The following is a 13,390-nucleotide window of genomic DNA, read 5'->3' as shown; positions in this document are numbered from 1 at the left end:
TGTTGCAAGCTGTAGAAAGTTAGCTTTTGTGGCTGCAGGTGTGTTCCTGGTCTTTGGTTAATTGATTTTTAGCCTACTACATATTTTAAGTTCCAAACATTTTCTTTGGTTGCTTTGTAATTTGGACTGTCCTGTTTTCAAGTTTGTTTGTGTTTTTTTCTATCTTATGCTTTCCATTCCTTCTTTTATGGCTTTTATTTTAAATGTACTTAATTTTATCTAATACAACCCTCTCCAACACTTGTCTTAATTGAAATTCTAGGGATACCACCCTTCCTGTTCTTCTTCTTCTTTTTTTTTTTTTTTAAGATTTTATTTAGATTGACAGAGAGAGAGATCACAAGTAGGCAGAGAGGAAGGCAGGGAGAGTGGGGGAAGTAGGCTCCCCGCTGAGCAGAGAGCCCAGATGGGGGCTCAATCCCAGGACCCTGAGATCATGATCCGAGCTGAAGGAAGAGGCCCAACCCACTGAGCCACCCAGGTGCCCACCACCCTTCCTGTTCTTTATTGTTTGTTAATTTTTATTTGAGAGGGATTATTTCTCTGTGTGTTTTTTAATTTCCAATTGTAATCCCATTTTCATTTTGAGACTGTTTCCAGAGGAAAGTTTTTCTTATTTCTTCCAGGTAAAATAGAAATACTACCATATTTATGCCAAATATTTTTGTTAGTTTATTTTCTTGGTTGGATTTTACATGGGGTGCAAATACCCTTTTTAAGTATGTTTGATGAGATTTGACAAATGTATACATTTGTGTAACCACTACCACAATGAAACTCTAAAACATTTCTACCACTCCCAAATTTCCCAAACCAACCTAATTTTTAAGATACTATGTCAGGTTGGGGATTTTTGGACCATGTAGGTAGTACAGAGTATATATATGAAATCCCTAACTCCATGAGGCTTAGGTTTAGATGATAACTTTTCCAAAGACTTTTTTTGTTTGTTTTAGACTCTGAATCCAGCTTAAGGCAAACAAGCTTCCTTATTGTCTTAATGTTTGCAGGTAAGAAACTTTTGGCATGGTGTGGCTTTTTGACTGGCATTTTGTAGGTTCCTTAGTTACATCTTCCTGCCTTGTATGGCCCCAAGTCCCAAATTCTGTCCTTGATGGGCATTAAACTCATGATTAACAAACCCCCACAATGCTGTTGCTCTAGTCTCAGCAGCCAGGTCACTACTGTGGTTTATAGTGACTCACTCCCCACCCCCCCTTTTTTTTCAAGATTTTATTTATTTATTTGACAGAGATCAAAAATAGGCAGAGAGGAAGGAGGGGGAGGAAGAAAGCCCCCCACCAAGCAGAGACCCTGATGCGGGGCTCCATCCCAGGACACTGGGATCATGACTTGAGCTAAAGGCAGAGGCTTAAACTCACTGAGCCACCCAGGCACCCCATCCTCCCCTTTTTTGATTTATACATTTTGTTGACATGCAAGATACATATAGTAAAGTACATAGATCATAAATCTATAGCCCAATATCTTTTTACAAGTGAACATATCTATGTAACAAATAACCCCCACAAGAAAAATAACGTTATTAGAAATCTTCTAGTACCCCTATCTCCTCTAGTACACTATCTCCTCCAAGAGTATCATTATTCTGATGTCTAACCTCATAGGTTAATTTTGCCTATTTTTGAACTTTATATAAATGCAATCATACAGTATATACTCTTTTGTGTCTGTCTTTGCTTATTAATGTTTTTGAGGTTCATTCATGTTGCTTCATGAAGCTGTAGTTTGCTCATTCATGTTGCTGCATATTATTTCATTCCATGAATATAACAGGATTTATATTGTAGGTGAACATTTGGGTTGTTTCTAGTTTTCCTCTTTGCTTTGGAGCCTGGGATTTCCCTTTACTTTCTTTGAAGTTCTGCTGTGCCTTTAGTATCATTTAAAAAAGCATTTCTGGATCTGGAATTAGGTATGTTCTGTGTCAAGACAAATTTTAGATTTTCTAGGCTGCCAAATCTCCAGACACGTAAGTCATATGTTTCATTTTTTGTTTTTTATTTTTGAAATTCTTACTTGATTCTCATCTAATTAACTTTAGCTGATGACATATCTCTTTTGTCTGCCACTTGTAGAGACGGTTTTGATTTCTTTGAACCAATAATGAGTGAACACAAACAGGAGGATAGAGGTGAGATATGTAAATTAATCTTGTAGTCATGATCTTTTGCCAGGGTGGGATGTGGGGTATGCAAGACTAGTTTGACATCAATAAGTGTAAAATATTGAAAAAAAATGTTAAAGAAATGGGGTGGTTGGAGATAAGCAATAGTAGGATGGATGGATATATTTCAAAATCAACTATTTTTCAAGAAAATGATACACTGAGTGGCCCATTCTTCTATGATTCTATCTGAATTCTGGCACTCTGATAGCCAGCTCATATTGGCTCATTCCTATTCTTTTCAAACTGCAACAACGGGTCTTGCCACCACCCACAGAACCCATTCCAAGTTTGAATGAAATCACTAGTATGTGGCATTAATGTAACTAGGTATGTACAGCAATTTATTTATAGCCATAAAAAATACACAAAACTTCCCTATGATTTATGGCATTATTTTAATTTTCCTATTGGAAGGTTCAAGGCCATAGAGTAAATCAGCTGCACAAAGGGCATTAGACAAAGAAAGATTGTGATGTTGTGACTTGTAATTAGATTATAAGGTATTCTTTTCCTTTGTCGTTATATTTTGCAGCTCGAGTTTAGGGCAAAGGTAAAAGTAAATTTCATTATTTCTCCCATGGAAGTGATTATCTAAATATGTCTCCTTCCTCCAGGCAGCACACACTGCCACCTATCCTGATTCATTTCCCCTAGAAAGCTGAGAAGGAGTTTTATAATGATATTATCGGTTTTGTAACTAGTGTTCCCATTGTAATGTTATTACTGAACCAATGTTGTGATAAATGGTCTGTTTATAAGGGGAATCACTTTTACAAGAAGTAGAAAATTAGACACGCTTCTGCTTTACAATAACAATAAAAACCACAGTGAAAAAAAAATTCCCCAGTTTATTCCCATCTGTATCAGCAGGGAAGCTTTAGAAGATGGCTTTCCCCCCAAAGTCTTCTAAACACAATTACTGCCTGCAAGTACCATGTCAAAATGCAGTTTTCCTCCAGATCCTATTCAAGACTAATACATGTTTAAGCTTCCTATAACATGGGCCCTTTAAGAAAGTCAGGCGCTTTAAACCCCACCCCCATACTGAAGGTATGTCTGAAGGAGTCAGTCTTTCTGAAGTAGTTGGTGATAAAGCGAAGGGAGAGCCGACTTGCCCGTTGCTCTGCCTGGAAGGAATGTTTCCGTTGCAATAAGCTCTAAAAGTGGAAGCTTTAAGATACTATGGGATAGGTAACAATAGAAACTTGTGAAGTATGGAAGCCAGACAGGCTCTAAGATTCTATCACGGAGCTGAATAAAGCGGAAAGAATGCAGTTAAATCTGAGTTTCTCCTGGGGCTGCCGCTCCTTGCTAGGTTTACTCTCCCCATTTCACCCAGTAAGGGAGTTTCCCAGAAGCCGTTTCTACTTTAACGAGCTGCTTGTCTCATGTACCAGATCCCCAAAAGAAAAGTCAGGAAAAGAAAGAGAAGTAAATTTCAGGGAAAACGACACTGGATCACTTCTAACAATTTACATTGGCTATATGCTTCTGAAGAGCCAAACCCGTTCTTTTGTTGTTGTTGTTGTTGTTTCCTGCCACAGCAACCCTGATTAGGTTCAGAAGTCCTTTATCCCCCAAAAATAACTAGGAGAAATTTGGGGGTTAATTGCAGTTGGCATTTCTCAGCTGTCTGCTGGAAGCAGCCATCTTGGTAAGAGATGATGTCATGTGGAACACTTGGAGTTGTAGTTTCTTCCGAGGTACCAGTTTCCATTAGCCACTGAATGACAGTTTAATCATTAGATCAAGTTTAGGTTTAAAGATAAGGGGAGGATCGAGAATAAAAAATCATTAAGTCCCCCTCTTTATCCTTCCTGACACATTATAATGGTTTCCAAAAGTTCAAAGCAATAGAAAATTTTCACACTTTTTTTTTTTTTCTATTTTCTGTTTCCAAGTGTTTGTTCTTTCCTTGACTAAGCTCAGGTAATAACTAGTCTGGTCAGTTTCACTTTCCAATTTTTATACATAAGTGAAAGCTGTTTTGTGTCAACAGTTTAAAGATGTTTAGAATCATCTCACCTGCTGGGCGGATTTCCACAAGACTTTCTTTGGGAGGGAAGAGGGGGAATCAAAGTTTCGATTTCAAATTTTTTATACTTCAAAACTAGAACCCTGAATTAGATCACATTAGACTAATTAATATTTTATTTTTAACCTAGTAAAAGTTTTGATGGTTACGCCGTATTCCCACTTGATCATTATTTGTATAGCAAATGCTATGTCTTCGGAAAACTGGCACTTAAAAGAGTTGGGCTTTAATCCATAGAGAGTGTTTCTTTTTTTCTTCGTGGATTAGACAAGTGTTAGTGTCTCAGTCCTATTGCGTGACACGTCCTGGCACTGTTCTCAAGATGCAAAGAGGAAAAGAAAAAAATAAGTTGCACCTTGTTTAAACAATTGAGCGCAGTGAGGTTTATGAGATTATTAGGAGGAGGAGTAAAGAGAGCGGCGTGTCTCTTCCGTAAATTCTTTTTTAACAAGGTTAACCTGTGGCTGCTGTTGTTGTTTTCCCCCTCTGGGCTCCTGGCGGGGGAACTTTCTGTTCTCTTAGAGCTATCCTGGGCTTCCCCGTGAAGCTCACCGAGAAGATAAAACTGAAAGGGCTGCGTCTATGTTTCGAACAGACAGAGGGAGACAGGAGCACACGCAGTCGGCGGAAGATGGGGCCCCGACTTGGCCAGGGCTGGATGCGGGAGCCGGCGTGACCTTTCCACGTGTCCCCAGCACCTGCGAGGCTAGCGGGGCACTGGGTTTCCTTTTCCCGGGAGCCGGCGCGAGCCCGGAAGAGGCTGGGCGGCCGGGGGCTTAGGTTTGGGGGCAAGAAGGCCCTCCCTCGGAACACGTGCGGCGGGCGCGCAGCTGGTGCGGGGGCTGGCCTGGGGTTGCAGCACCCGCAGGGCCCGCGAGTCCTAGGACCAGGGGCCGGCGCCGGGAGGCGGGTCGCGGCGGCGGAGGCGGTCGGGTCCTGGAGCTTTCCGCCAGCTTTGTAGGGCGGCCTAGCGTGCGCGCCAGGCCCGGCTGGAGCGAGCCCCAGTGCAGTACTGCCCGAGCCCGGGCGGGGTCTCTGTTCTCTGGCAGAGGAGGTCCCTTGGCAGCGGGAAGCTCCCTCTCTTTCTCTCGCCGCCGCTCGGAGTCTGCGCCCTGCTGCCAGGCGCCCAGCTCGGCGCTCCCCTGTGCTCGCCCGGCGCCCACTCATTCGCAGCCCAGCCTTCGCCGCCGCCGCCTCCCTGCTCCTCCTCCTCCTCCTTTCCCCAGCCCGCCGCGGCCATGGCGGACAGCGCCAGCGAGAGCGACACGGACGGGGCGGGGGGCAACAGCAGCAGCTCGGCCGCCATGCAGTCGTCCTGCTCGTCGACCTCGGGCGGCGGCGGCGGCGGCAGCGGCGGAGGAGGCGGTGGCGGTGGGAAGTCGGGGGGCATTGTCATCTCGCCGTTCCGCCTGGAGGAGCTCACCAACCGCCTGGCCTCGCTGCAGCAGGAGAACAAGGTGCTGAAGATCGAGCTGGAGACCTACAAACTCAAGTGCAAGGCGCTGCAGGAGGAGAACCGCGACCTGCGCAAAGCCAGCGTGACCATCGTGAGTGCCCCCCGGGGGCGCGCCGCTGCGCCGACCTCCGCCCGCCTCCGGGAGAGGCTGCACCTGGACCGGGCAGCCCCCGAACTCCCCGAGGCTCCCGAGAACCTGCAGCAAGCACACACTCTGCCAAGAACTGCTGGCCCCCGGGGGGTGTGGGGGAGGGACGTGTCCCTCCGAGGCCACGCGAGTCTGGCTTCCCCTGGGGGGTCAGGCTTCTCGCGGGGTGTGGGAGAACGCTGCTGGACAACCACCCACGTTCCCGTTTCGCCTCTGGGGAGGAGGCCCCTCCCGGGAAGTGCTGGCGGCTGGTGGCGTGGCTGGGGGGCGGGGTGGGACTTTTTTCAGTCCTAGCAAGCCTAAGGGGTGCGTCCAGAATCTGGGGCTCCCCAGGCTGTGGGAGAGGGAGGAACCCGGAGTCAGTTCCAGGGGCCTGACTGGGGGTACTGGGGGGTGCGTAGCTGGGCTGGGCACTTCGCTGGCATCTGGACGGCGCTAGCTTGATCGCCCGGGGAGGGGGCGGGAGAGAGTGGCTGGGAATCCGGGAAGTGGAGTTTTCTGGCCAGGATTGAGAGGGAAGGGCGGGTACCGCAGCTGAGGCTCCCACCTCCGTTGGAAGTCCTTTCCTTGGTAGGGGTTGGGGTGAGGGGTGGCAGCGACATTATACAGCAGGGCGAAAGCAGCATCTTAGACTATACTGGATAGAGTGAAGGGTATGAAGCTTGGACGGGCTCAAACCATGGTATCGACTGACTCCTTTTCCCTTGCGGAGCAAGATGTACGTGTGTTTGCTTCATTGGTGGTGGAGTGCCTGGGGGTATTTTGTCTGAGTCCAGATTCTTGATGAAAGAACAGGCTGTCTGTTCTGTTTCCACCTAGCCCCCGAGGCTCCCCCGAAGAGGGTAAGATTAGGTGTTGTCTTCTCCTTCCTACTGTAGCAGGCGATTAGAAAGGCCACTATAGCCGTGATGAGGCGAAACATAACTGGCAAAAGTACACCGTGTGCTCTCACCTAATATCCTTGCCAGCTAGCCACATCATTAACATGCAGAATCCCCGTACAGACAACTCTGTTCAGATCAAAACAGTTTCCCAGCCAGGAGCAGAGAGGAAAATGTCAAGAAATCAAGGGGATAAATTACCATAGTTGCTGCACAATAGCTGATTAGACTGAATCTTCAGATGGAGAAAAAGGCATGAATTTGGGAGTGGATCAAAGATGACAGTCTGGGAATGAAATGGGGCAAGTTTAGGATGCCCCTGTGCCAGAAAGAGTCTTCAGCGGAGGAGTGAGTGTGTATGTGTGAGTGGGTGTGTATGCACCCCCAGTGCTAGCTCATACGTGGGACCTGGATGGCATTCTGAATTTGCTTAGGAAGCAGATTTCCACCAAAGTTTCAGTGTAATTGGCAGCCTAAATAGAAATTGATTGTAGAAAGACACTTTGCATGCTCAAATCCAGTCCTGGTGAATGGAATTGGAGCAACATTCATGCGTTTCCAGACTGTCAAGTTCTTGAAGTGCCCTTTCGGTAGGAAGAGGGAGGAATTTGCAGAGGCAGCCACTTCCAAGCCTCCTCTGTAGCTTTCTTGGCCGAGAGAGATGTCTCTTCTGAGTGGGGGCTTGAGAAGAGGGGGAAGTTGGTGGAAGCAGTTTATTTAAGGTTTGAGTTAGTAAATGAGAGGGTTAGTCTCTTGGAGAATGTGAACTACGGCAAGTAGTAAAACTCTACGAAACCGAATCCCTAGCTTCTTGTATACAGTGAGCAATTCAGGCTGTTTTTGTTTGTTTGGGAGAGGATTGGGGGTGGAGGTACTATGAAAGGGTATCTGTTTGACACTTGACCATATTATAAGTAGGTCCGTAAATTGGACACAAACATGTTGGCTTTGCACGGACAAACATGTTCATTCCTGGTGTATAATAAGATCAGAGACCTCTGAACACTTGGTTTGAAGAGTGTGTAAGGTGGTGGCTTTATTTCTGAGCACTTACCCTCAGCTAAAACTGACATCCAACCAAATAACACTTTGTGAAATGTTCTGTGGCCTTACTGAGTAGAGTTTTAAAATTGTTTTAGATGACATCCTACAAGTACGAAAAGCCGCTCAGTTCTTCTTTAATCTCTGATTCATATATTCAGGGAGACAAATAAAAATGCCTGTGGTTTACCTGGTTCCCTAGGACTTGGCAGGTGTTATTAAAGCAAACGCAGAGACGAGATCCCTTTAAGCTTTTGAGAGTTTCGGTAACTGATCTGGGACCCAGATTGTGTTGAAGTGGTTTTGACTTCTTAGGTATGTAATTTGGGTTGAGAAATGTGTGTGACTACATGAAATGGGTCTGTGGGTGTAAGGGGTCCATTGAACAACACCGTGTCATAATTTATTGTTGCGGTTAAGCTGCACAGCCCATAACAACTCTAATTTAAACATAACCCTTGTTAGTAGCTGCCTAGGAAGGCTTGTATTCAATTAAATAAAGGCCTTGCTCGATTTTTCACTATTTTAGTTAATCTGAAGGGAAAATGGCACCATAATCCTATTACTTGCCTTCCTGCCTTTTATTATTTCCTCTACCTATAATGTTAACTTTCATGTTCTTGGGCACTAAAGATAATTATGGATGTCTTTCCTTTCCCTTGAACATGTTCAGAAAGATACATTGCTCATTAGCCACACCCTGGAGGAGAGGTACCCTCTTAATCTGTCTCTCTCTTTAAACAGTTTATTTTTCAGAGCAGTTTTAGGTTTGCAGCAAAATTGAAGGGAAGTTGTAGAGATTTCTCTTAAACTCCCTGTCCTTCTTCCCCTCCCCCATTATCAACATTTCCCTCCAGAGTGGACATTTGTTACAACTGATGAACCAACTTTGACACATCATCATCACCAAAGTCCATAGTTTACATTAGGGTTCACTCTTGCTGTTTGTACATTCTGTGGATTTACCATTATAGCATCACACAGAGTAGACCAAGTGCCTTAAAAATCCTCTATGCTCTCTGCCTTTTTATCGCTCACTAACCTGGCAACCGCTGATCTTTTTTACTGTCTTCATAGTTATCCATTAACTTACTGAAGGATCGGGTTGCTTCCAACTTTTGGCATTTTTGACTAAAGCTGCAATAAACATCTGTGTGCAGGGTTTTGTGTGGACAAAAGATTTCTGCTCCTTTGGATAAATACCAAGGAGAGAAGTTACTGGATTTTATGGTAAGAGTGTTTTTGATTTTTGTTAAAAAACTGCCAAATTGCCTTCCCAAAGTGGCTGTATGGTTTTGCATTCCTGCCAGCAGTGAATGAGAGTTCCTGTTGCTCCACATCCTTGCCAGCATTTGGCGTTGTCAGTCTTTTAGATTTTGGTCATTCTGACAGATGTGTAGTGATATCTCAGTGTTGAGCCCTCTTTTTTTTTTTTTTTTAGATCTATTTTAGTGTGTTTGTGTGTGTGTAAGTGGGGGGGAGGGGTGGAGAGAGAATATCTTTTTCTTTTTAAAGATTTTATTTATTTATTTGACAGAGAGAGACACATCTGGAGAGGGAACACAAGCAGGGGAGTGGGAGAGAGAGAAGCAGGCTTCCCATGGATCAGGGAGCCCTATGCGGAGCCCGATCCCAGGACTCTGGGATCATGACTTGAGCTGAAGGCAGATGCTTAATGACTGAGCCACCCAGTCCCTCCCGCCCCCCCCCCCCAAAGAATATCCTTAAGCAGACTCCCCACTGAGTGTGGAGCCCAGTACAGGGCTCTGTCCCAGGACCCCGAGATTGTGATCAAGCTGAAATCAAGAGTTGGCCACTCAACTGACTGACACCCCATACCCCAACCCCCGTGAGCCCTCTTTTAAAAACAGTCCAAAGGCTAATAGAACTCTTAACTTTGGTCATTTCTGTCTGTCTCTTTTGGTATATAAGTACTTGTTTGGATCAAGCTTTCCATTTAATAAAGGGCTGGTTTCATGGGTCTATGTGTTCCCAGCATATATATGATAGAGGTAAGCATTATGTACAGTGAGGAATCCTCTGTATGAGGCCCATCATGTGTCCAAGTGCCTGAAGCATCTGGGAGTTACAAGCTTGGCCCTGGGGCTTAGGGGTGAAATGGAATGTTTTGAGTGGTTATCCAGTTTCTTCAGTAAATCAGTAGTGGAACCAGGTTGCTGACTATAGATGATAATTTCTTCTTTGGAGTGGAGAAAATAAACAAAAAACAAATGCTCGGTAACTCTGTTGAGTAGCTTTTAGATGTTAGGCTAGATCCATCAGCTTGTATTGTGGGTGAATGTAATTGGAGGTGATCTGATTCATTGTCTTGAGAGGTGTCCATGGGTGGTGGTGTCCGAGCACATGAGGAAATGCGTTAGTGGGCAGTCACTGGATGGCTTCACGGTTCTAGACTGGTTAGTTGCTGGGCTTCTCAGAATATAAGCAGAGCTTCACACCTGGCATGGCTAGTTCTCTAAGGTGTGGGCTTTTCTGAGACCAGTTCAGACCTTCTGCATGTGTCTGGCTTGAAAATCAAGGCCTGAAATAAGTCTCTAGTATTGAAATATCTTTCTCTAACTATAAAATTAGTACTTTATTATAGAAGTTTAGGGTTACAGAAATAAAAATGCATTTTGAGGTTATGGTAGAAAAACAGGTTGGTATGGCATGATTAGGAAGCCTGGCTATTTTAAAGATCAACAGTGTAATGATCTCATTAACCAGTAAAAGCCACCATATAGTAAATGTTGTGGATATGGGATTATTTACTCTGGAAGCCCAATACACTATTTTCCATTTTTAAGACTTCATTTTGGCAGACTCTGATGCTGTCGGATTAACATTGCCCTTGTAAAGAGGTGTAGTGTGTCTTTTTCCCCCCCCCGTTAAAATTTTTTTCCCCCCTTAGATTCTTAATGGAAACACCCAACTTGAGATGCAACTTTGAGAAATACATGACCTCACGGTTAGGTCTACTTGTACACAAGTTCAGGCTTCTTAAAAAGGCTATATTGTTAGATTTCTTTTGCAGTTTAGGTCCTTCATGTTCATAGTTCCCTTCGATGTATTTCATATACTGTATTTGTGTTTGATGAAAGAAACACAAAACACTGGAGGAGATTATGTCAGTCTTTTGCTGTGTTCTCCTTATTTGTTTTGCTGGAGATGAGGAATAGTTCAGAGAATCACCAGGACCTGGTTTGTGATGACTCTTGTTCACGACCAGAAAGACTGGCCTGTAGCAAAAATCTGAAATAGGTATTGCTTATTTAAAAACTTTTGATGGCTCCCCATTACCTCTGAATCCAGGTAGACTTTCTGGTTGTTCCCCAGGCTCTGCTTGGTCTGGCCCTTGTGTGCTTCCCAGAGGTACCCGTCATGTTCATACCCCTCACTTGGTTGAACTGCTGGTTCCTGAAATTTTAATAGATTTCTCTGACTCCTCTAGGATGCACTATCCACCCTTAATCTTATTCCTTCCTCCTCCCTTTCCTTCTGCCTCATAAATGCAAGTAGACTAGATTGCCTTTTCCACCCCCACCCCAGTGTGCACGGCATTGCCTCATGCCAGGCACACAGTGGATTATGTACCCATTCACGGGGTCCCACAGGACCCATCTGTTGTTCCTCCTACATCGCCATCACATAGGTCTCCCCTAGCAGATGTGTAAATTCCTTTTGGGGGGCAGAATTTGCTTTGTTCACTCCCGTTCCTCAGTGTGGGGCCTGTGGTAGATACTCAAGGGTATGTTGGCTTGACTCTGGAGGCATTGGGTGGTGGAGGTTTTTGTTTTTAATTGGGTGAGGGTGCCCATACTCTCTCCTGACCGTGCACTAATAGGGCCACTCTCCTGCCTTTGTCATGAGACACTGTCTTTGCCCTGGTTGGTTAAATAGATCAGATGGATGAATGGATACACTGTATACTTTGGGAACTACTATAGTCAATGGGCTTCCCAAGCCCTTACCCTCTAACCATGGGTGATGTTGTAGGCTACCTTGTAGCATACATCTACATGTTCGCGATACATTTCACCTCTGAAAGGGGGACAAAGTGTCTTTAGGTTCACCTTTCCAAAGATTTTTGAGCCAGGCTTTTAGGGGGGAAAAGTGGCTCTGTTGGAAGTGTTCAGAATCACCTCTTCACTTTTGGTGATGGTGATCCATCACTCTAATGTTTCTCGTAACTAGTTAATGGTAAAATGCCCCACAGCTGCCTCTGGGAAGCAGCTTTGGGCTATCACGCATCTATGCAGGTACCAGTAACCCGAAGCTCCAGTTGGGGGAGTATCTGCAGACAGAATTGGGAGACTTGCTGAACCCTTGTGGATGCCCATGTGTGGCTTACAGAGTGGAGTTCCAGGGTGGTGATAATAGTGCCCCACACAGTGTACTTGCATTCTTTTTTTCTTAAATCCTTCCTTGCAGAGATAATTGCATTTACACCTGGAAATGCTAATCTGAGCTTTTAAACCACAGACAGGCCGAACAACACTTCTTCCTCTCATACCTCTTCCCTCAGTGGGTAGGAGTTACTTTTTGTTTTCAATCACAACGCCGCTGCTGTTAGATAAATTGAATTATAGTCAAAGGTGGTGAACTAAGTGTTCACAGGTTCAGTGTGTTCTTGCTTGGTGGTGGTTGAAGCTTTCTTGACAGGGAAACTCATGCTTGGGAAAATGTTTCTAATTGTCAGGATCTCAAGGGGTGTTAACTTGCAGACTTCATTCTTCCCCCAAACTGTTAAATTTTCTTATCTTTTTTGGCTGTCAAGTTTACAGCTAGGAATTTTAGTGCAGTGTTCATTCTAGTAAATTACAAATCTCGCTTTGTGGAAGTGTTCTTTTTTACGGAGAAGAATGCGTAAAAGGGTTAATAGTTTGATTTATGGTTATTTAGAAATAACTTGCCCCCTTACTTACTGTTGGTTTCTAGATCTGATGTATGGGGTGCAGTTTAGTGATTAAAATTCATTATAAAGTTTTTAAAAAACATTTTATTGTTAGCATGGGGGGGGGCAAGGAAGAAGCAGACTCCCTGCTGAGCCGGGAGCCCAGCGTGGGGCTCAACCCCAGGACCCCAGGATCATGACCTGAGCTGAAGGCAGATGCTTAACCAACTGAGCCACCCAGGCAACCCAGTTTTATAATACTTACTTCATGATGGGAAATTGTCTGTGATTTCTTTCCCCCTTTGCCTCCTCAGTACAGCTACAGGTACTTATGAACGGCCTGCTGTGTGCCAGGACTCTGAAATATCCAGAAGGAATGTAAGGGCCTCTCTAGCAGCCAGCCAAGGGTCGCACTTGACTTTCATCCAGCTTGGCTCTGGCTTGGTGCTGTAGGGAATTAAGAGCAGAGGGAATAGTCCTTCTTCCCTCTCCAGCACTTTCCTGTCCGAAGACTCAGGAGATGCAGGAATCGTCTGCATGTGGGGGCTGCCGGGGGGGGGGGGGGGGGGGGGGGGGGGGGAGCAAGAAAGGAAGTTCAGACTCTTGTCTGGGTTCCTAGGAGGGCTGTGCTACCCTCTCTGTTTCGTTGAGTACCATGAAGAGAAATGATGTGTCATATTCACTCACAGTTTAATTAGCCTGTAGTTTATTTTGTAAGGCAGAGAGATGGGGAGAGTTGTTATT

General features: G+C 44.9%; 1 protein-coding gene across 1 annotated transcript in view; it reads left to right on the top strand.

The window, feature by feature from the left end:
* Positions 1-5,452: 5,452 nt before the first annotated feature.
* The window catches only part of CCDC6 (coiled-coil domain containing 6), a 102,678-nt gene continuing 94,740 nt past the window's right edge, over positions 5,453-13,390 (top strand). The window contains exon 1 of the mRNA XM_046026856.1: positions 5,453-5,773. Within this exon, the coding sequence (XP_045882812.1) occupies positions 5,465-5,773 (309 nt within the window). The 5' untranslated portion in view covers positions 5,453-5,464. The remainder of the gene's footprint in view (positions 5,774-13,390) is intronic.

This window comes from Meles meles, chromosome 13 (assembly GCF_922984935.1).
Source record: "Meles meles chromosome 13, mMelMel3.1 paternal haplotype, whole genome shotgun sequence".
NCBI lineage: Eukaryota > Metazoa > Chordata > Mammalia > Carnivora > Mustelidae > Meles > Meles meles.
Note: the sequence above shows the minus strand (reverse complement) of the source record. Positions and strands in the feature narration are given on the sequence as shown.